General features: G+C 50.0%; 1 protein-coding gene and 1 long non-coding RNA gene across 8 annotated transcripts in view; both read right to left on the reverse strand.

Moving 5' to 3' along the window:
- Positions 1-24,311, reverse strand: part of ABLIM3 (actin binding LIM protein family member 3) — a 114,568-nt gene that overhangs the window by 77,379 nt on the left and 12,878 nt on the right. Inside the window, exon 2 of one of the 7 annotated variants that reach the window (XM_045026713.1) lies at positions 19,542-19,623. The exons of the other annotated variants lie outside the window; for them this stretch is intronic. Within the exon in view, the coding sequence (XP_044882648.1) occupies positions 19,542-19,551 (10 nt within the window). The 5' untranslated portion in view covers positions 19,552-19,623. The remainder of the gene's footprint in view (positions 1-19,541; positions 19,624-24,311) is intronic. 7 annotated transcript variants of the gene reach the window in all.
- Positions 6,955-9,541, reverse strand: LOC123375635. Its single transcript, XR_006581538.1, has 3 exons — positions 9,448-9,541; positions 7,905-7,989; positions 6,955-7,045 (listed from the first exon to the last, which is right to left on the reverse strand). It is a non-coding gene; the product is annotated as an uncharacterized LOC123375635 (long non-coding RNA).

A 24,311-nucleotide genomic window follows, 5' to 3' on the forward strand; every position in this document is an offset into this window, starting at 1 on the left:
CCTGGATGGATCTTCCCTACCTCTGACAGATAACTGAGGGGCTTGTCTTTAAAGAAAAAATAAAACACATACACACAAAACCACCATCTTGGTTGCACTGGCATGACAAGCCGTACAAACAACATCTCACTGAACTCAAATTGCTTCTGTGTGCTCCTGAGCGTGAGCACACCTGGATTAGTGCTGTATCTGTGTAATGTATATGTTAGCATGTGTGTTACAAGAAAAGTGAAGACTCAGTAAGCAGCTCCCTGAGACCTGCAGTGATGTGTGGGTGGCTGGCAGGCGAGGGGGTGGGAGGGAGAAGAGGACTACAACAGCTGGTTGCAATTTCTCCAGGAAACTATTGCTTCTCTCTCCAAGCCAGGCCCAAGCTGTCTCTGGAGCTGGACACTAGCTGGAGGGAAGGGGGTTGTTGGCTTTAAGTTAAAAATCAACAAACAACTCCTGAAAGTTTCTTGCCTCTGTGAGCTGAGCTCATTCACTTGTCCTTGGGAAGGGTCTGTGGCAAATTCAGCCATCCTACCTGAGGCCTGGCTCCTAATATGTCTACACTGCAGTTAAATGGCTCGGGCTTGCCAGGCTCAGGCTACAGGGCTGTAAAAGGGTGGTGTAGACGTTCGGGCTTGAGCTGGAGCCTGAGCTCTGGTACCCTACGAGGTCTACAGAGCAATTTTACAGCCACGCAGCCTGAGCACGAGTCAGCTGACACAGGCCAGCCGTGGGTGTTTAACTGCAGAGTAGACGTACCCCTAGAGGCTCCCTGGCCTGCCTCTCCCCACCTACGGTGCTGGAAGTAGGGGTGCTGCCGCACTCCCTGGCTTGAAGTAGTAATAACAACCCAAATACATGGTTTCCTCCTTCAGCACCCCCACTAGAAAAATTGTTCCAGCCCCACTGCCTCCAAGAGACAGGAACAATACACCTTTTTTCAGAGAGGAAATGACTAACTGGACAGGCTGTTGTAACAGGAGCCACACATCTGAGCAGCAGGACAGACAGCATCACCTTCGTGGCTAGCACAAGGTAGTTTGGTATTCGGATTCTGCTGCCCTTGCTCCTGGTCAAAGGAAGCCAGTGTCAAACACTGAGAACTGCCACCAAAAATCACTGCACAATCTTCTGATCCTCTGGCTGTTGTTCACGGTCATGAAATAGACAGGACTAACTTCCCTCCAGGCTCAGCTTGGCTCCCCAAGGAGAAAGAATGGAGCAACTCAGCAGGAAACTACTGTTATGACTCTGACTTTCCTAACATCCTCTGCGAGAAGTTCATGGGATGTTGATGCTTTCATAAAAATCAGTCTGCTTGAACACAGTACAGAAGCACACAGATTAGAGATGGGGAAGGCCTATTAGATCTTCAAACACATCTCCCTGCCAGTGAATGACTGTTTCCCACCACGCACGGCCTAGCGTACAATAAGTCTGCACTTGGGTCTTTCCACATATGCTGACTATATCACACAGCAGTGCCCCGTACATCTGTAAGGGTGATGCATGTACCAGGGATAGGTAACCACTGCATCTATGCAGCACAGGTCTCAATGTGAAGCAACTGACAGGTTCCCCTAAATAAACTGTATTACATACATTCATTTATTTTTACACTCCGACAGCACTTATCAGTCCCTAAGGGCAGGAAAAACTACCCTAATATACAGAGATCATATTCCACAGTAACTGTTTAATTTCCTGGCCTATTATACCAGAGAATATTTCAGCAGCTCCCAGTGCCTCTTGGAGGGGGACAGAGAGGACTGATATGTTTCAATTAATACTGGCGAAAATGTCTGGCCTCCGGCGGGTGGGGAGTGATGGTGAGCCAGGAGCAGTGAGGATAGGGGACGATTAAGTGGAGTCGCTGACTCTCCAGGCATTTACAATGCTCTCAGCACTGGCCTTCAAGTGAGCTCTTAGTGAATGTGTGAGAACAGCTGGGGAGCACCTGCTTCTCTCTCCAATGCCAGCTGGAAGGGAGGGTGCTCAGCACCTCCCAGAGTCAGAGCAGAGCTTCCAGGGCTCCTTTCATCTCCACAGTGCTGTGCGGACATTAGCTAATTAATGCCCTGAACCCACACCCCGTTCTGACATGGAACCAGACTGACGAAGGAGTCCCAAAATAGCTCCACTTCCAGAGGGAGCCACCCTGAGCATGAATCCAGGGTGCAGCTGACATCTGAAAGGTGGCAAAGGGCCCAGCAACAGCTGCTATGTCAAGAGACAGCAGCAGCTTCAGAGCAGTCAAGCAGGGTGGAACGCCAGCCATCAAGTCCCAGTCTGTAGCTAGCAGCATGTGGTGTCCAATTGTGGAAGAGACAAGGCAGCACTTGGTTATGAGATGTGCTCAGTGGAGCTGCTCAGATCTCGGAGTCCCCAGTAACTGGGGATGCGCCACTCTCCTTCAGAGACAGCCCCTCTCGGTCTGTTTGGGGCAATAGTGTTTTAAGAGTCCCCTGAGGGAAGGTAGGAAACACCCAAGCAGGACAGACTGGAGAGAAACTTCTGTAGACTCCACAGAACTCCAGCTCCCCAGCAGGGCCTAGCAAGTGACAGCACTCTCAGCCAATGAGACAGCAGCCGCTGGGGTTATTAAGCTGCCTCCTTTTCCAACATAACTATTTCATGGGTGTCACAGACGCTACGTTGTCTGCTCACATAGCCAAGGAGTGAATGCTCTCCTGCCCCCCAATCACAGCTGGAGTGATCGAGGGCAGGACATGTGCTGCAATCACAGCATCAGTGATGGGGATGCAGACTAGTGGGGCTGAGGGCACCTGCAGAATGATGGGGATTATTGTAACGTCACCTTCCTTGTGGCTACAACATGCCGGATCCCCTGAGTGCTGGATGGTATACCAAGGCATCCTGCACTACAGCCGGCACAGCCGGCTCTGGTCGGGATGTTATGAAAGGCCCCGGCTTGTTCTGGTTTCACTGCTCTCTGCCATTATCAGCTGCAGCAGTAAACAGTCTGGAAACACAGGGGCCAGAGAAGAAGAAAGAAAGAGAACGGAGCTGCTCTGTGGACTCGAACACACTGCTCTGATGACTGAGGAGGTGGAGAAGTTGTATTCTGGACTGGGGCTTTGGACTGTCCACAGTTCTGTGTAGGCCTCTGGCCTGGCTGGCTGAGTTCTACAGAGCTGGGCAGGAATCATTCTAGGCTTTCGTGAGCTTAAGGCATCACAGACCTCTCGGCTCCAAGGTAGGGCAGCAAGATTTCTCCTTGAACCTGAATTTCCAACAGGTTAAAGCCTTGAGGATGGGTCCAGGAGGAAGCAGGGTGTGGCAGGCCAGTCCCTGACCACATACAGCAGGGAGGCCAAGGAGCTGCCAGTGGAGATGCAGAAGGAATAGTCAGCAAGGCAAGAGAGCTGAGTGGCCGGAGCACAGAGGAGAGAGAGTGACCAGCAGTATCAGAGCTAGCCAATGCAGAGAAACGCAGAGCCAGGCAGTCTTATCTAGTCCAGGGACAGTGCAGTAGGTCTCTGGGAGAAGTCGTCTCTGGGGAAGGAGGATGTCTGGGCACTGAGTATGCACATACCACACTTCACACAGACCTTGAGGCCATCACAGAGCTGAGAAGTTTGACTGTCAGCTCCAAATTCTGCAGCCAGCAGTCTGAGCCTTCCCTGGCCAAGTGCCTGCTCCAGTCAGGGAGCAGACATAACTGCAGGGGCCACACAGCCTCTGCTCCTTAGAGTGGCCTCGGCGTGATCCTGAGCAGTACAGAGAAGCTGGTCTCACTTTCTGCAGCCCTTCTGCACACCTGCCACAGGAAGGATCCCAGAAGCAGGTGGGATATCAGTGTTACCAGCAGTCATTCCATCCTTCCCCTGATCAAGTCACTCCTTGGAGGCTGGAGACTGAAATTTGTCTCCTGAAAGATGTTTCTCCTCCCTTAGAGCCATCCGAATAGCACAAAAACCCGCTTGCTTGCAGGTCACTGAATTAGAAACTGGTTTTCAGTGCAGCCTGTTCAGGTTCCTTTGCTTATCACTGTTTGCAAGCCATCACCTGACCATAGTTTTGCTCCTACGAATGGTGTGCACTGTGGTTCCCTGGCCCATTAGCCGAGAAACGTCCATTTTGGGATGAAGGAAGGGCTCTGTTTGCAATGTTAGGATGAGACTTCATGGGAGGGAGATTAACCCATGTGCCTACCAAGGAATTTTTGCACCTTCCTCTGAAGCAGCTGGTACATGCCACTGGCAGAGACAGGACACTGACCTAGATGGAGCTCAGGTCTGATCTCATCTGGCAATTCTATATTCTTAATTCGTCAGCTAACTAGTTCAGCTAGCTCTCCTCTCCACTTACTGGTGTGTTTCTTCTTCTTCCCCTTATCCCATCAACTGGAGTTGGATCATTATGCAAGCATTCATCAGCTTCATCTGTCCGAGGTGGCACAGAGGTCCACTTGCTTGCCTTCCTCTTTGATGCAGTCCATCCAACCTTTCCTCAGCATCTCTTTCCTACCACCCTCTCCTGCCGTGCTATCTTCCCCAGGTCCCCTTCATTCGTCATCTGCCCATGTCTGAGCCAGCAAAGTCACATTTCCTGGATTTCGTCAGCTGCCTCACGGACTTTGACTTCTACCCTAATGCTTTCATTTAGCAATCTGTCCATCCAGGTAACTCCTCTATGACACACATCTCATCTCAGACATCTGTCGGTGATGAACCTGCCCACCCTTTAGCACCCACACTTCTGCACCACACACCATTGTGGGGCACACCACTGTCCTACACAGCTGATCTTTTAGTCTCAGTGGCATATGCTTGTCACACGCAATCCCTGAGATGTTATTCCTCACTCTTCCAGCACTCCCCAGTCTGGACTGCATCTCGCAGTTAAGCTCGCCATCTTCCGTGACCTCATCACCAAGGCCCTTGAACTGGTCAGTCCGGTTTAGTCTCACTTCATTAATCTCTAGGTTCAATTTCTGTGTGGTAGCGCTGCTGACCCACACAGCCTCAGTCTTAGTCGTGCTCATTTTCATCCCAGACCCGTTTAGCTGGTCTTACCCTTTCCTCTAGGCCTTCTTTTGAGGATGCCCTTAGTGCTATGCCATCTGTATACAGCAGCTTTAACCCTTTCCCATTGGGATCTGGTTTATTATTGTAGGGTGGCTCCCAGAGAGCTGGGGCTGGCAATCTGGCAGTAGCCGTACTGTTGTCAGGCGCACACAGCTATGCACACTGGTTTGCTGTCGCAGAGTTCCTGGAGTGCTAGGCACGCCCTGGTTAGTGGTGGTAGGGTGGTTCCTGCATGGAGGGATATGCCTGTTTGCATGTTATTGTAGGGTTGGCTCACAGGCACTGAGGTGTGTGCCCTGGTGTGCTGCTAGAGACTTGTTTATGGGGGCTGGGCTGTGTATGCTGCTTTCATACCATAGGACTTCTCCTGAGTGCTGAGCTGCTGGTATTGATTTTCTTTTCTTTCTGGAGAATGGAACAGAAGGGTGGGAGGGGTATGTGGAGGAGCACAAGGAGAAAATGACATGAACCGTGCAAAGGCACTACCAGATCATATTCCAGCCCTTCCCAACCAAGGACTGTGTCTCCTGATGTGTGAGAGTGTCCTGGAAGAAGGGATTTGTCTCCTCACCCTCACACAAGATGACAGCGGTACTTCCCCTCTCTGTGGGAAGCACATGCTCAGAAAATCCACATGCACACGCATCCCCTTCCCAGTCCAGGAGGCTGCAAATGACAGATGAGAGAATTCTGGATTAGGCCCCTGCGAGCTAGAGCAGGGTTATCTTTGGGGATTACAGCGCACATCCGAAGGGTCACCCAAAGGTTAGTAGGTCTAACCGAGAGCCAAAGTCACAGAGGGAGATATGTGGTCCCCTCCTGGAGACCCCATTCTGGATCATAAGCCTACCTGTTATGGCACTGTGTCCTGCACAGCCCTGACTGCCCTTGTTGCTGGAGAACATGAGTCACCCCCTAAAGATCCAGAAAGATCTCAGCTCCTGCTAAGAGATCACCCCAACTGATCCCACACAGGGGCCATGGCATTAATGAAATCCTTGCATCTCAGCTGGGCGACCTGCCAACAGCAAACCTAGTGTGCTGGGCTTTTAGCCATCATATGGCCTGCCTGCCCCAGAACAGCGTGGGCAGGAAGCAGGCATGGGATGACACACACACAGGAACCCGCCCAGAGCTGCAAGGGGTCACTTTACATCAACGGTCTCGCTCAGAGTCTTCAGTGTGGTTCTACTCGGAAAAGCGACTCTGTGAAGCAGCACCTTCTGACTCCGCACATCTGCTGCTGCCCATGTGCATGCGCAGTCAGGGCTCCTAGCATTTGGGACGATACATTTTTGGTTGGTTCTGGATTCCAATAAGTGTCACCGGAGCAAACCGACTGAAAACAATGGGGTTGCACAGGCATCAATGAAGGAGGCATATGTGCTATATGTTCTGCAGAACCTTTATTACAGTGACGATCTTTGAGAAGGAAAGAAACCAGCTTGACTCTCAGAGCTGAGGGCAAGCTGGTAGCACTGGCATTTAGAGCTATTGTTTGACTTGTAAAGAAACTAAATTTGAGCTGGAAATAATTGAGCACTGGCAAACATCACTGCCCCCAAATGCTGTTGTATCAGTCACTTTTCAGAGCTGCCCTGCCCTATAAGAATTCCCTGACCTTTGTGTATGGCACCATGATTATACTACTGTCTGTCCCATCAGGTTTTTTTCACATACTTCCTGCCAATCCCTCCCTTCCCCCCATCCCCATCCCGGCACATGTGTGACATGTTCTGAGATCAGCATTTTAGGAGGTAGAAGAGTTCATTTGAGGAGAGTCCCTGCTGAGAAGCTGAAGATGGAATTTCATTGTTACATCTGTTTTGACTTAAAAATCTTGCCCAAATGGTTAGAGATGCAAATAAATTGTGGATGATATTAAGGGAGTGGGGGGGTGGTGCGTGGAGAATTGTTTCCCTTCTCTGTAGCTTGCAGTGTTTTGAACTTTTGATGGTTCATAGGCCAGGGGACAGGAGTTGGCGATACCCCAGGAAAGAGTCCTAGGTTAAAAACAAACAACGGAAGAGTTCAGAGAGAGACATGTCTCCAATCCCTGGCTGTTTTCTGACCCCAAGCCACAGTGGTATTGGCCATCAATCACATCCTTTAATGAACGTGATGCCCTGCACGACTCAGCCAGGGTAACTACACTAGCATCTTCCACCCGCTGCTTATCCCAATTTTTAGGAAAGGGGAAATGGAAGCAGGCTAAGATGAAATGAAAGTCCAGGCCTGTAAGGTGCCCGCCACCCTCAACTCCCACTGATCTCAATGGAGATGGGCCATTCACCACCTTGTAGGAGAATGTACTCAGGACCACAGGATCAGCTCCTTAGATCATCAGCTCCAGCTCTCAAGCTGGAGTCTCCATTGGTGTGCACCTTCTGTAGTCATGCCCACCAGAGAAAAACAGGTGTAAAAATGCTACCAAGTCAGTACAGTGGCACTTACCTGCCTCTAAGCTAATGGTGCCTCGTGTTACCAAGCCAGATCCTATGGGAATGCCACAAGGCAACAACTCCTCAACTAGGCCTAGCAGTGGCTTATCTTTCTTCACCAGGTGTGGCCACTGCTTCATTCCCACCCTCCTGAACCCTCACCGTACTCTCTGGGTACTTTAGTCCTCTAGTCAATTCAAAAAAATCCATTCCTCCCAGGGTAACCAAAGTCCTCAAATAAACACTAACAACACAAGTCCCAAACCAACCCCTTGGGTGCAGGGCTCACAAGCAGTCCTTTACGAAACCAAAAACAGTTACTTCTCCCCAGGAATCCAACCTGCCAAGCCCTTTCACAAGCTCCCTCCCTAGTACCATCTCAGCTAGGATGGAGATAGAGGTAAGGTACTTATAGTCTTACCCCCTTTCACTGCATGCCTCACTGCCTGGTGTAGAGTGTCCGTGCTCCACGGGAATTACAATCCCCAGAATGCTTCTTTCCTAGGCTGAAGACAATTGCAAGACAAAGCTAGACTATGAACCCTTGTTAAAGGGTCAGCTCACTCAGTGGCAGCTCAATTCCCCAAGAATTGCCCTCAGTTATTCACAAAACACCTTAGTGGCAACTTCAAGGAGGCTCTTCCTCAGGGAACTGGGCAAGTCAATGAATGTTAAAATGAAAGGAGTCCCATTTTTTACTTTGGGGCAGGGAGTAAGACCTGGTTGGGGCTGAGAAGGTGGAAAGGATCCCAAGTGTATTGTGTTGTCACTTGAAAAGCAGTGCTGATTTCCATACCTATTTTGAGTCAGGGTGAAAATTACATGCGTCAAGCAGAGGGAAGGAGCAACTTTGAGGTGGGCTGCAAACTGGTGAGTGAGGAAACCCCAGTCCGGACTCCAGCCCAGTGCTGTGCCAATTCATAGACTCATAGAAGATTAGGGTTGGAAGGGACCTCAGGAGGTCATCTAGTCCAACCCCCTGCTCAAAGCAGGACCAACCCCAACTAAATCATCCCAGCCAGGGCTTTGTTAAGCTGGGCCTTAAAACCTCTAAGGATTGGGGGTGGAGTTCCCTCTTCTTAGGGGATTTGCCCCAAACGCCCACCACAGGGCTGCCCCATATTTTCTATATAGAGTCTAGTTGGGACTCCCTGCTCCATCCCTTAACCCTATACAACTGCAGGAGGACTAGGCAGAGAGCAAGTTCAGCTCCTGTGTCCTCCTCTCTCTCTCCTAAGCAAAACTGGTTGCCTAAAGAAATCCTGCATTTGTGCTCAAAATGACAGCCACATGCTACCTGGGCCCAGAGGGCAGGGAAAAGTTGTCCCGAGGACATTGGTACCTCGTGGGCACAGCTGAGTATACTTCCCTGGGCTCAGTTTGACTGCCTGCCTTCTGCCCCCTGTGAGCGAGTGCGGGGACGCTGAAGCCACCCAGAAGCATTATTGGGAGAGAAACGTCCGTCAGCGCTGAATGAGAAAGGCTGACCGAGCACTGAGGAAGGGAAAGGGCGAATGAGCTCTTACACACATACACAGGCGCTCTGTGACCCAGCGGCATCTCATGCTGAGCCAAGGAGGAGGCTGCGGACATGGTGCCATGGACAAGAGCTGACACAATGGAAACATTTAGGCTGGTTCCTTGCATGCACATGAATGCACGAGAAACGTCCAGGACAGAAACAAGTGCATTTCTGGCTCTCTGCTGCTCTGTTTCGTATTTGCAGTTTCCTGTATGGAAATACTCTGTCCCCGTAGCCCTTCCCCCTCCACCCACGAACCTCATAGATGTGTTACATTTGCTGAAACATATGGTATATACCTCAAAGAAAAAAAGAGGATGCTCTATTTAAAATATTACAGAGCTAGCTGAGAGCCAAGATGTTTAAACTAGGACACTATCGGAGTCGTGAGAGAAATGTGGGGATTTAGGGTTTGCTGTTCCAGATCAGAAAAATGGTCTACCTGTACTAAAGCGATAGATACAATCTGGTGTCCTGCCTCCTGCCACTCTGCATCAGATCAGTGGGCCATCTAGTCTGGTCTCCCATTTCCTGCCATACCAGATGAGATGATTAGTCCATTTAGTCTGGTAACCTGGAATAGCAGGGTGCAGCTGAGACTGCAGCTACGTATACACAGAAATTAAACAACGGCAGCTGGCCCAGATCAGCTGACTCAGGCTTGTAGGGCTCAGGCGGTGGGGCTGTAAAATTGCTGTATAGATGTTAAGGCTTGTCCTGGAGCCCAAGCCCCATCCTTGGCTCCAGCCCAAGCCTGAATCCGTCTACACAGCAAGTTTTAGCCCCACAACCCAAGCCCCACAAGTCTGAGTCAGCTGACTCATGCCAGCCTTGGTCTTTTCATCCAATGTAGACATACCCTGGTCCACCAAGGCCAGTAGGCCATCTCCTGCCACACAGGGATCTCACCATTCAGCATCTTGCCTCCTAATTGGCCTACACTTGGTGCTTCAGAAAGGTAGTCAAACCCCCAGGATGCTCTGAGTCCATTTCTTCCTGATCCCTGTTGTGATCAGCTGATTCCTTAAAGCATGAGAGTAGATTAGCCAATTCTCTATTGTGTCATACCATATATTTTGAATAGTTGCACTGTCAATATATGTGTAACGCATTTAATCAAACAAAACTGACCAATGTATGGAAGAGAAATTTTTGTCTCGTATAGGCACAGGTGAGCAGACTGGAGATTCCTTTACCTTCTCAACCTCAACTTCTTTCCGACAGGGGTTGCTTCTCCCATAGTCCAGAGCAAATGGCATGCACTCATTGGTGTTATTTTAAATCTCATTCACTCTGACGCTGAGCTTCCAATCTGGAAAGCTGCCTAACAGCCAAGGAATGAGGAGCCCAATATTTGCTAATTTTAACTCTTTCTACTCCAGGAAGAATTGAAATGAAATCTCTATCCAGGGCCACTCTATAGCTCTCAACGCAATGAAATGGGAATTTAGACTGGAAATGACAGCTGGCACACAGCTCTGGCGTCTTACAGGGGGCAACTCTCTCATAAATAGAGCACCACAGGGTGTGGGGGGTGTACATTTACAGGGCCAACATGGAATGCCTTCACTGGGTTGGGAGGCAGAAGGTCCAGGACCAGAAGACAGCAAACAGCCAATCAGATTTCAGCTGATTAGCTACTGGTTACAGTTGTAGTCTAAAAGGATATAGGTGCTTTACTGCGTGGATTCCAAGTTCCATTATTTCTCTCACAGTTTAAATACTGGTTACCAAAATCTGGAATGTAATTAGTTGTGCCTGTATATACTTCATGTGTGTGTTGTCTGCACATTGTGTAACTTAGTCACCATTCCTGCAACTGATAGTGTATGGCTGGACTGCGGCATCCACATGAAGCCCCATGGAAGTCAATAGGGTTCTGCCTATGAGCAGCAACATGCCTGCAGGCTACCAACTGGAGGCTTGGAGCTAATAAACAAAAATGAGCATGGAAGTGAGTAGATTCATGCTGCTGGAACCTGCCCATGCAATGCCATTGAAGGCAATGGGATTGGGTGGGTCTAAATGTAGGGCAGAACAATACCTTTCTTTTTTAACGAAAGTGCTTTTCAAAGGGGTTAATTCTGCAGATGGGAGGCAGAGGCGCAGAGACTTATCGGCAGTCACCCAGCAGGAAGTCAGGCCTGGAACTCACCTCTCTGGAGTCCCAATCCCGTGCTCTATCTGTTAGGTCACGCTACCTCTCCATGTGAGATCCAAAATGCTAAAGGAAAGGGCTTCCTCGGGAGCATTCATTCAAAAACGAACAAATGAATCACGCTGCCTAAGCCTTTCACAGTGACAGGTCTTTGTGTGAGGATGTTTACGGTACGAGCATGTGCACTTGCGTGCCTGGTCTGACTACATGTGTGTATAGTAGCTAATGTGCCACATAATGGAAGATACGGCGCATGCTTATTTTTCTTCTTCATTTGTCATAATTTCTCCTGTGTTTAAGTTAAAGATAGGAACCGGGGCCTTTAATTGGTCATAAAAAGATCATATCCCCCTGTGAAGCTTAAATTAGACACTGGAACATGCGTTCAGGTTGTGGAGAGGGAATGTTAACTGGTGCTGATGCTCCCCTGGTAGCTTGGTGAGAAGGGTATCGAGGCAGCATGGCAGGGAGATCACACTGACCAGAAATCATTCAATGGCACAGTAGAGTCTGAGGTTGGGAGACGGGCTCAGGCAGAATTGCTAGCTCCCTGCCCCTTTACAGCAGCACACAGACAGCCTACAGGGTATAGCTACTCTGCAATCAGAGGTGCAACTGTACAGCATGTGTAGACATACCCAAGCTAGCTTTGATCTAGCTAGCTCCAGTAATAATGGCAAGGAGGCTATGGCAGCGCAGCCAGCAGCTTCGGCTGTACTAACCCCCACGGGACCCTGAGCAGGTACTTGAATGGCTCCCCTCTTGTTTGTTTGTTTCACCTGCCTGGTATTTGTTGCCTTAGGCCAGGTCTACATGTAGCCACGATGCTCAGGGCCATGACAAATCCACACCCCTGAGTGCCACAGTTAAACCAACTAACCCCTGGTGTAGACATGGCTAGGCCAATGGAAGAATTCTTCCGTCAACTTAGCTACCACCGCTCAGGGAGGTGTCTTAACTACAACAATGGGAACCCCCTTCCGTGGCTACAGGAAGTGCTACAGGGGCATAGTGCTATAGCTGTGCCACTGTAGCTTCCATAGTGTAGCCATGGCCTTACCCTAGGTTATAAACCCTCAGGGGCAGCCAGTCTTCCACTGGGTGCTTGTACAGCACCCAGCACAATGGGGGCTGTCAGCACCCCTGACATACACATAATACATAAATAATTCTCATGGATACTAATGGGAGCGTCTCTGTCTTTTACTTGCCCAGTGGCTCAACGCTCCACAGCACCCAACAGTTTGGGCTCCTTTAGCATCTCAGGTTATGTCTGTGCCACAGTGTGACGGCAGCACAGCTACATCACTGCAGCTGTGCCGCCGGAGATGCTTCCCACCGCGAGGCAGTAGCTAAGTCGATGGAAGAATTTCATCTACACTAGCAGCATCTTCACTAGGGCGAGGTTGATCTAGCTACATTGCTCAGGCATGTGAACTTTGCCCTAGGGCTAGCTGGACCTAAATCTTAAGTGTAGACCTGGCTTATGTTGTCCTCCATACTGTACCTATTGTTCCCCCTCTCTATTCCCTGCTTCCTGGACCCATCCTCCCTGGGAGGACTGCTGTGCACCATACAGACAACTTGCCACCAGCAGCACTGTTTCCCCAGAGCTTTTCCATGAGCAAAAATCCCATCACCCCCTCTGCAACCCACATGCCAAGTTCATGGAGGTTGCAGATACAGACACTGTAATAAATCGGTGCATGTTGTCTGAGGGCTAGTCTACACTTACCTGCCGGGTCGACGCGGTGAGTTCGACTTCTCGGAGTTCGAACTATCGCGTCTAACCTGGACGCGATAGTTCGAACTCCCCGCGCGCTCTGGTCGACTCCGGTACTCCACCACTGCAAACGGCGGTGGCGGAGTCGACCTTGGAGCCGCGGACTTCGATCCCGCGGCGTCTGGACGGGTAAGTAGTTCGAACTAGGGTACTTCGAGTTCAGCTACGCTATTCACGTAGCTGAACTTGCGTACCCTAGTTCGACCCCCGCCCTTAGTGTAGACCTGCCCTGAGAGTCACCAGCTTCCCCTCGATGGACAAGGCTGCACCTGGTCAAGTGTTTTTTGGTTGCCTCTGCTCTGGAGCCGTAGCTTTAGCTGGAGGCCTGGCTGGAAGAGCCAGAGGTTGCGAGATCCAGCCTTGGCCCTGCATTCATTTAGTTAGCTGCCAGCCATATGTGCCAGCATCCCAGCTCCATGCATGGGCTGCTGCCATGGAAACAATAGTGCCTGCTCACTTACACAGAGATAAGTAAAGGCCCTCCGTGGCCTTAGCTTCCTCTGCCTGGACTTACAGGACTTCCGAGCAGCCTGGGGAAATGCTCTAGTCTAGTCCAAAGCTGTTGCCATTCATTTTCCATCACATGTCAGTTTCACTTGGCCAGAAACAAGGCTTTCACTATCAAATGACAGCAGTTTTTGTTCTTCTTGCCATCTGTATGTTTGTGTATTTCCCTTCCCAAAGAAATTAGCAGGCTGGGCCCCCGCCAGGCTGAGCACTTAGTAAACATCTTCGCAGCCGTCTGGACAGCTTTGCCATTTCTTTATGGCTCCACAGACATAGGCCCAGTTATGAGGCTTGTCATACAGTTCTAGCTGCCATCTCGATTACTTCTCCAGACAGAGGAGGGCAGCATGGACCTGTGCTCCCAATTCCAAACAGCCACCTAGGCACGCAGAAAGGAGAAAGGAGTAGGCACACCAGCAGATCTCTGTGGGGCTTGTGTCAGCTACAGTCTGACCTGGCCTAAGGAACCAGGACACAGATGACCACATGCTCTGTGGCATGGGGGACACGGAAGCAGGGAGGGAAATGCTGGCCCCATTGAAGCCAATGGGAGTTTTGCCACCGACTGCAGCAGGGCCGGGGTTTCACACAGACTGGAGCCGCTCTCTCCAGAGCCATTGTCTGTCTGCATAGGCCTGAGCATGGCTCCAGCATGCCCATTCCAAGGGGGAAATGAACCCATGCCAACTACGCCTGGGAAGTGCTGTCGCTCTCTCATTTTACGAGCAGCATGCCCCATCTTCTGACTGGTGCTTTGACACTCAGGGGGCACCCAACTTTCCTTCTCTCCCTTCAGGACATTTGCCATCACATTCCATAGTATATTTTTATAACACAAAAATACGCCACTTGCAATCAACCAAGCCCCACCTCACCCTTGGAATCATCCTCCAGCTCGAATGGAATCTGGCAAAACTTGTCCTGCTAACACAGGGCCATGCAGTATTCTCTGCGTAGAGCACCCCATGCCTGCATCCCACCCTGACCTGCACAGCTGATGGAGGGCTTAACAGCTGCTTCAGGTTAGTACAGCAGCAGCATGGGACTATCTGAAGCCCAATAAGATGTTTGGGCTAAAAACAGTTTGCGTCAAGGCCTTGTGGGCACATCAGTTGCATAAGGAAGGGGCATTGTCCTGTGGTCAGAGCACAGCACTGGGAGTCAGGAATTGTATTCCCAGCTCTGCCTTTGACACGACTGTGTGATCTTGAGCAAAGCCACCCCAGGGAGTTAGGCACATAACTCCCATTGGATTTGATTGGGATTTGGGCATGCAGCTCACTAAGTGCTTTAAAAAGCCCAGCCTTGGCATCTTTGCTCCTGTTTCACAACCTGCAAAATGGGGATGACGATATCCAGCTGACAGGGGAAAGGGGCTGTGTGCAGGCAGGTTGCAGTCAGCTGAGGGGGAACAGAAACATGCAGTGTTATTGCACTCAACAAGGGAACTATTTCTATTATAGCAGCTACTCCACCTTGGCAAATTGCAGCTTGGTTTAGGGTTGTCTGGTAAACAGACTTGAGTTAGCACATACACAGACATCTGCCTAAAGCAAACAGCAGCACAGAAAAGTACAAGAGAATTTGGCAGCACTTCTTGTGAAATAAATGTGTATTTAATTGGGATTTATTAGCATCGTTTTGCAATAGCAATTGATTATCAAAAACAAATTATTTATGGGGGTTTAGCAACTATGCAGGAGATTAATGTCACTTCCAGAGTTAATCCTCTGCAAATACATTTTTCCCCCAGTAATCAGCTATTAACATGTCATCCTCATTATCTCATTAAATTTGTCAGAGGTGCTGTGTCCTTTAAAAAAATATAGTATTGTCCTTAAAACATCACTAAACAATCATGAGCCAAGCTCTGGCATCAAATATTTACCCACAGTGCACAGCTGGGCCAGATCCTCAGCTGGTATAAATTTAGCTCCATTGACTCCACCAATTCACACTAGCTGAGGATCTGGTCCACTGATTTGAGGGAGGGAGAGAGAGAGTGTCTAGCTACAATATATAGCCCCCTGTACGTGTCATTCTGTGCTGATCAACTAAGCTTTTCTTGTTTGTGTCCTGCCTGGATTCATACATTGATGCCACAATCAGAGACTGGATCTGATGGTAAAGGTTGGCTCTGGCTCCGGAAATGAATTCTCCCAAAGATTCAAGGCTGGTTAGATCCTAGGTTTTGCTTCAGGCCTAAACACAGAGTTTATGACATCACAACCTCTTGTGTGGTGATGGACTGTGACATCATCAGTGGCAAATGATGACCTGGCTGCCTGGGTCTGGTTAGATAGGAAAGGGATGTTCTGATGGAGATTTCTTGATGAGTACACACACACACACACACACACCCCACACCTGAGGGAGAGGAAAGGCAGGAGAAGGCTACAAGCGTGAGAAGGGGTTCCAGCAAGGTGTTCTATGGCTTTAAATTAGTGTCTGCCAGCATGTGGCTGTGGCCCGTTAAATCTACAGAGACAGCCCTCACTGCTGTAGTTACTTTATGTTACTCAAATACCATTTGCTCATTAAAAACATATTTATTGCAGATTAACAGCCACAATGGGCAGAAGCTAGCAAAGCCTTGCTATGAAATTAAACTTGTGGCACAGGTGCCAGCTCCTTCCCCCGTCCCACTGCATCAAGGTGTTGCTAGAACATCCATCTGGGCTGGGCTGTGATGGGGCTGCCATCGGACATAGGCATTACACCCCGCTTTCATTTAAGAGCTGCTGTTTAGCTGGCCGTGAGGTGAGGAGCCGGAGCTACACAGGGTATCAAGAGGCATTACAGGTGCAGGACGCTCTGGAATAAGAGGACAACAGTGCAAGAGATTTATAAATCTGGCTTCACTTGACACCCTCCAGGGCTCTCTTCATCGTGTCTGTGGTCTGAGCAGCTGCCTTCCCAGAGAGAAACCTGTTTGCCCCACTGAGTCAGTGAGATCCTGCCTCTTGCCTGTCCCACCCCCTTCCCTCCTGTTTCTTCCAACCTGCACAGAAAGCACATGCCCCTGGAGTGGAACATCCCAGGGATAGCATCCTGAAACAAACACTGCTGAGCTGCAGCAGAATCACCATGGCAACCCCTAGATACAGCTGGGGTGAACAAAGATTACAGGATAATAAAGAGAAACAGCTCCTCACCCAAAGACCTGGAGTAAAAGTCATGGGCGGGTACACGAAGCCAGGTTGAGATGGGACCTCATGTAACATATGCCTCTCTAGTCTCCAAAGCCTTCCGGACAATCCCAGCTCCCTCCCTGAGCCTCACCCTTGGTATGACCTTGAGGGAGGTGACCTGGCTGTGATCATCTCACGGGGATGCCGCAGTTTCAATTAGTTTCAATTTGCTCTTTAAATTACTTAGTCTATAAAATCTTTGCATCACAGACTGTCTTGTTCTGTTTGTACAGTGCCTAGCACGGGGGGTGGGGGGAGAGGGAGGGATGCTGGTTCATGATGGGTCCTAGACGAGACCACAACATAAATAACAACCAACAGTGCTGTAGAAGAAGACAGCAATATCTTAGGCCAGGTCTTGGACTTGGAGCCTGAGAATATGCTGGGAGCTCCCTTGAGAAGCTCCCTTTGCATTAACATGAGGATGCTCCTGGATATCTAGGAGCTTCTGGTGTGAGGAGAGAACATGTCCATGTATCGAAGGCCCTTGAGATCTCTCTACCAACAGACCAACAAAGAAGAGACAAAGTAGAGGCTGAGGGGGTGCTCTTCGCTATGTGCCATGGACTAGTTTTCAGCTCTCTCTCTCTCTCATTACCAGAGAGAGGACTGAACCAAACCTTAATCCAACCCCCCGCCAGGTTCAGATCTAAATTGGTCCATCACCCCCTTTACCCCAATAACAGGGTGAACAGAAATCTCAGATCCAAATACCCCTGAACTTTGGCAACATTTAGATGCAGCAGCTTTGCATTTGATGCCCATTGCTATTGAGCTGGGCCTGGCTGTTTGACCTGTTGGTTCCCAAAGGAGTGCAGGGCTGACTGCATGCCCCCCCGCAGAGGATGACCCTGGCTGCTATCCATGCTGGCAAGCTGTGTGCAATGCTCTCAGTGAAAACTCCAAGCCATACAAAGCTTGAGGAGTTTCAGGTCGGGGGGACAAAAGCAGTGTACAAGTCAGGTGTGGTGGAAGGGTCAGTGGAGACCAACGTTGGGCCCCATTTGGAATCTTAATTGCAAACCAACCACGCAGTACTGTGCAGGGGCATGATGGGAATGGCCTTGGGATCTGGCTACGTTTCACTGTGTGGCTTTGGGGGTTATTTGAACCATAAATCTGACATGAGTGAGTTCCAGGGATCAACTCAGGAAAAATGTTGGCATAAGCCCCCCGTGAAGCAAAAATGGCAGAGCTTTTCCCTTTCCCAAAGGAAGGCTGCTCACCCCACTCCCTCCCCCAGAAGATTATAAGTGAAGCAAAAGGCAAAGAGAATTAAAGAGAGAGGTTAGGGATAGGGCTAGAAACAGCTCTTCACTGGCATGGAAAGTAACAGCCCACTTAGCCGCTTATTCTAATGAAGTACCACCCCCAGGGGAAGTTCCCCTCGAGCTGAATTGCCCTTGCAGTAGCTGAATGCTAAACAGGAAAACAGCTTCTTGCCCTGACCAAGACAGCAACTGCCTAGCTAGCAAAGCCTCCAGCCCTGCTGCATGTCTGAGGCGGAGGGAAATCACACTTCAGAAGGCAGAGCATGGTCAGGGGCTGGTTGCTGGGAGAAAGCCCAGGAGAGCCCTCGGGTAGTGGAGCCTCAGCGCTGAGGAAAGGGCTGCTGAGTGAAATCTCTCAGCCATTTTAATGGACAGAAACAGGAGAGTCATTAGTGTGCATTTCAGATGACCAGCCTGGGAATGGTCAAGAGGGATAGGTGACAGAGCACAAAGAGAGCATCTGTGAGGGAACTGGGTACTCCTGTAACTCACAGGTGGGCCAGGCTGCCACAAGGAGATAGCGTATTTAGCCTCTCTGGCTGGAGGCCTGGGTTCAAATCCTGCACAGCTCAGGCTGTGTCGCTAGGTAGTTAGCGCAGGGCACTGGGAGTCAGGAGTTTTGGGCTCCATTCCCAGCTCTGCCAGTGTTTCACTGTGTGATCTTGGGCAAATCCATCCATCTGGTTACTTATATGGCCCTCAGCACTGTAGTATCTGAGCACTCCACAACCATCAGTCAAGTGACTGACCTCAGGGCCCGCAGGACTCAAATCCAGGTCTCCTGAGGCCCAGCCCATCGTGCAAATATACAAAACTTTCTTCCTACTCCGCATCCTTCTCTGCCCCTCAGTCCGCTGGGGAGACCGATACCTGCCCTTCTTTGCAGGGCACTTTCAGAGCTATGGCTAAGAAGTGCTATATTTAGTCTAGTCATTTCCTCACAAGCAGAATGAATCTGGTGCCCTTAGCCAAGTCTGCACCTATCAACACCACACTGTTCAGAATGATTGGCAGGTCGGGCTGAGGTGCACTGAGCGAGCTGGGTGGGGAGGCCAGGACTAGATAGGCTGTGTGCGCAGCATGTCAGAAGAGAGTGTTGATGATGGAGCAGGGTGGGGACCACAGTACAGCACATCAGAATTCAGGTGTATTGACAAAGCAGGGTGGGGATCCCAGACTTAGAATGACTAGGAGGGTAGCTGGCTGGGCGTACACTGGCAGAACGGGGTGGTCAGGGCAGCAGGATGGGGGGCACTGGCAGATGGGGGTGGACGTGCACTGACAGAGCTGGGTAGGGCATGCAGTGGGATGGGGTGCACTGGCAGCTGGGGGTGGTGAAGGCAGCAGGATGGGGGCACTGGCAGAGCTGGGTAGGGCATGCAGGGAGATGGGGTGCACTGGCAGATGGGGATGGTGAGGGCAGCAGGATGGGAGGCACTGGCAGAGCAGGATGGACGTGCAGCAGGATGGGGTGCACTAGCAGATGGGGATGGCGAGGGAAGCTGGATCGGGGGCACTGGCAGATGGGGATGGACATGCACTGGAAGAGCAGGGTAGGGCATGCAGAGGGATGGGGTGCACTGGCAGCTGGGGGTGGTGAGGGCAGCAGGATGGGGGTGCACTCACCGAGCTGCATGAGGAAATCTTGCACAGCACTTGCCCTCTTTATGCACCATAATTTAAAAGCGACCAATTAGACTCCTTTCAACTGGGGCAGAAATAAAAGAAGAAAAAGCATTTGGATCATGTCGGTGTTGCGACACGACCTGGGAAAAGCAAACAGCAGAGCCTGCCTAGAACAGTGAACTCCCACTGAGTTTACGCAGGGTTTTCAGGGAAAGACGTAATTCTCTCTCCCCTTCCTTCCCACACTTGCTCTCGCTTCGGCAGAAGCCCAACTTCAAAGGAGAGGGGTTGTTAGTGTGGGAAGCAGCAAGCAGACACAGTGTTCTGTCCCCTGCTAAATGCCCTCCCTGCCTTTCTTCAGCATCGGGGGGGGGGGGGGGGGAAGAATGTTAAGTGGTTGGCCCCTTGGGTAGAATGCCAAGTACTGGGGCCAAGTTCTGCTGTCACGCAGCAGCCGCCGCCTCGTGCTCCTGGCTGCGTGGGCCAGCGACAGAGCTACGTGAGCTACAGGGGTTTTATCCCCCCGTGCAGAATGAGCCCCCCCACCCCCATCTCTCTGGAATATATGCATAATAAATCCATCTGTGTACAGTAAGCACTGGAGATCCTCTTAACACTCCCGCTCTCTGCGCTGGAGTCGGAATTAAGCCCAGGCTCAGAGTACAGTAGGTACGAGAATAGAGGCAGTCTCCAATAACAAATCCATTCATGTGGCTAAACTAGTCCGCTCTGAGGTCAGAGCTCCCTCCCCCACCCACCCAACACAATCCACTGAGGAGCATTCTTCTCCCGTTGAAGTGACATTCCATCCCCCGGGGGATTCTGGGAGCAGAGTCTTCCATCCCCTCATTAGCAACAATTAATGTGTGGTCAGCAGGCCAGGCCAAGTTGGCCTTTCCCAAAGAACAAGTCCCTTTTCAAGGAATAGAATGGGGAAAAAGATCAATCTGGGGTTGTTTGTTAGTTTTGGTTTAAATTAGATTTGCAGGATATAAAATGATTTCATTAATCATACTCATTAGTGCCACCTAATCAACTATGGTGCAGGGTGAGAGCACCCAGTGCAGAATTCTAGGCATTAACCAAGGTTGGTTAACCTTTTCTTGTGTTGGCTTTTTAAACCTATAGTCCATTTTCTGACATATACAGGGGAAACCACTGGTTGGAGATTGCATTTACTTTATCCTTGCAAAGGCAGCAGCATCGTACAGGGTAAGGCAGGAAAACTTGTATTGTGGGGAGCACAGGCAGGGCTCTCCCTTCACCTTGCTGCCTTAGCAAAGCACTGCTCTCTCTCTACCCAGTGGCATGGTTTCCTACCCATGGGCAACGCGAGCTAACCAAATGAAGACAGATCCAAGAGAGGCACTTTCCTGAGTAAGAGCAGAAGAACTCAGAAGAAATGGGTGAAACAAGGAAATGAGGGAAGAAAAAGAGGAAGGGCTGTGTTGTAGGCTTGAAATATGTCTAGTACAACTTACCCTTAATAGTGGATATTGGTTCAATGTTCCTCTTGGCCCTAGCTTTATGAATGATCGAGGCCTTGAGCAAAGGCTGGAACTGTTAACCCAATTTCTCCCTCCAAATTGCAGCCCAAAGAGCCAACAGGAGCTGGATCACAACCCTCAAAAGCAGCAGTCCCCTTAACTGCAACTGAAAAGCTAACCAAATTTGCAGGAAACCAGAGGACAATTGTGTGGGAAGACTAGATGCAGGTAGTAATGGACTCTACTCCCTTTACAAGGGTATGGAGGATAACAGAAAGGGAGCATGCTCTTTGGCAAAGAGCTCAATAGAAAAGACCTCAGGCACACTCCAAGCTAGCTCTGGTTTGTTCTCAGACCCCAGCCCAAGCTTTCAGCTGTCAGAGCATTCTGGGAAATGGCATGCAAATGAACACCATCCTTTTAGAAGAGAGGCTAATACATGTGTTATTCCTGACACCTGTGTTTTACTGCAGTCGGTTGGGTAGTGTTAGCTCTTTTCCAGTTCAGCCTCCGTGTCTCCCAATTATTTGGGTAACTGATGTGGAAAGAAATACAAAGTGAGCCAAAGACAGCGCGGGAACCACCACCTGCACTTGACGGGCTGGCAAGTCTGACAGAGGAATCCTGTTAGCAATGACCTCACTTCTGTTCCCAGCATTGGGAAGAGGCTGAAAGTGCTTCCCAACAACTTGTACAAAATACAGCTCAGCCAGCCTGGCTTCTGGCAGGCAGCTCTGCAAAGTTTTAATTGGTGGGGGCACAAGCAGGGACCTGGGAAGGATGAGGTTGGAAAACACACCAATACAGACCCCTACCACTACAACATGCAAAACATTGTGCTATATAGCGGCCTCGCCAAATTCTTCTCACCTAGTAGGAGCACAATTTTTTAAATGGGCAAATGAAATATCTTCCCGGTTTTCATTATCAACCATGACACAAGGCTGGCAAGTAGATTTTGTGCCAGGGCTGGTAAGTTCCAATGGTAATTTTGCAGGCCTGTTGTCTATGTATTTCTTCTAATGGTTCAGAAAATATACAGTAGCCAGCTGAGTAGACGGCATCAAAAAAAATCACCCAATTGGGTGGTGCTATCAATGTGTGTTAACAGTCATTAGTTCTGGCACCTGCACCTGCTGCAATGCGGGCTGACACAGAGCTCTTGGCAGAAGTCACCCAAGATCCCTGCCCCTCCTTCCCATAAACTCGCATGGTAATTCACACATGTCCCTGCTGCACTGCATGGAAGTGTAAAATATCACACAGATTTAAAAAAAAAAATACTTGACAAGTGTTTCAATGGTGACCTCATCATATTTCAAATATAGAGAGGGGTGCCTGCGGCTGGAAATAGATTGTGCCACTGCCAGACCACGCGTGATACCGTGTTACAGGTGCCACCGTGCCCTGCCAGCCACAATGTTCAGATCTGGATTCCAGCTTACACAGAGTCTGGAGGGGTTGTGACTCGGGAGGTTTGGTTTGGCCCATGTTTTCGATGTTTGTTAATTTCAAAGAGAAGGGGGAATAAACCAAATCAAATGAAAATGCAGAACACAACACAGGCTTGGACTTTCCTAGCTGCCTACAGGATCTGGAGATTCTCCAAGTCACCTAAGGGATTTGAATGCCCAATTCCCAAAAATCTCAGCCTAAGTCATCTCAGCCGTAGCAGCTGTTTGGAGACCGATGCACTTTGTAATCTTCCACCAGTGAGGCGAGATTGCCTAAACCACAGATCATCAGGGCAAGGTGGCAAAACTGGCTCTGGAACTTCTCTTGGGTACCAGGAAGGAATATTCTATTTAAAGATACACAAGAGAAAATGGAAATTGCCAGGCAAATGGATGGGGAACCCTCCTCTGATAGGCTGCAGGACTTGGCTGCTCTGCCATGTTCCTCTGAACATGGAGGTGTGGAGGAGCGCACAGAGCAGCTGACAAAACCCCAGGACAGCTGAGTCCCGCAGCTCTGCCAGTGCAAACTGGCAGACAGTGGAAACCCAACAGCCCCTAAACTGCGAAGAATTACTGCACAAGACCCAGATTCTATATGGGTCACTTACTGGATGTTCTTGCTTTTAGCCCTTATTTCTCCTGTAAAAGCAGTCGAGTGCCATGTGGGAACAGCCACATCTGTGGAGGGGTTGCTTCCCCCTCCACCAGTGTGCTGAGAACTTGCCTCACTGGCTCCCTGGTAAGTATGTGGAGCCAGAGAGGGGTCTCCGTCCTGGGATTTGTGGGTGAGAAATGAAAACAGTTTCTCTCACACTAGCCTAATGATTTCCCCTGCAGCTCAGGGAGCAACAGTCACAGAGGGCACCAGGGGAAGCGAGACCAAGCAAGGTTCAGTCAGATATTTTTAAAATGACAGCTTGTCTTGCAGGAGCAGCGAGAGCGCTTTTAACAGAAGCCGTCTGGGCTGGTGGTGACCTGACGCCTCTCCTGAGCAATGTCAGCTAGCACATATCAGAGCTGGACTTTTGATAGGGTTCCCAGTCACCCAGGGGCACACGGCTCAGCAGCACTATGTGACAGCATTCCCCCAGCGTAATCACTCACATGCCTTTCCCCGAAGTCTTTCCATTACCTCCCAGCCCAGTTTCCTCTTCTTTCCTTATTAGGGATCCACCCCGCGCACCCCATCTCTTTCTCTTGCCACTGTTGGCTATTTGAAAAATGCCATAAAAGCTTTTGACTGGTAACCCCAGATCCCTGAGGATGTTTGGTATATATAGCCCAGCACTAGAAGAACTCACTATAGACCTAATCGTATAGACAGGTGACCTGCCTGTGATAGTGAGTTCATTTACAGAGAGAGGTGGGACTCAGCATTCCCAAATAAGCACTCTGCTTGACATGCAAGCCATTCCCATAACCCACGCCAGCAAAGATGCCATCATACATCTTATCTGGTCCTTACAGGGATTCGCAGTAGCTGCTTGTCTGTGGCCAGATATGTTCACACACCCCTGTGCCAGACTGAAGAGCTGACCAGTCCTAAACTGCAACCTCCCTCACCATTCCTCCTCAGGACACATGGTGGGTCTTGGCAACATATGCAAGTCACATGCAATAGGCTAGGGTGTGATGTTTGGTAGCAGTGTCCCCATAAACAAGGGCTATTTGATGAGACCACTGGAAACAGTCCATAAATCCTTGTCCTGCTAATCTACAGAGGCAAGGAAGGAAGGAACAAAGGAAGCCGTCCGCACTTAGCTTTGGGTCTAGTTTCCACAGGATGCATTCTGCACCTAAGCAAAGGGAACAGCTTTGTCTTTGTG

The sequence above is a fragment of the Mauremys mutica genome, chromosome 8 (genome assembly GCF_020497125.1).
Source record: "Mauremys mutica isolate MM-2020 ecotype Southern chromosome 8, ASM2049712v1, whole genome shotgun sequence".
NCBI classification, from domain to species: Eukaryota; Metazoa; Chordata; order Testudines; family Geoemydidae; genus Mauremys; species Mauremys mutica.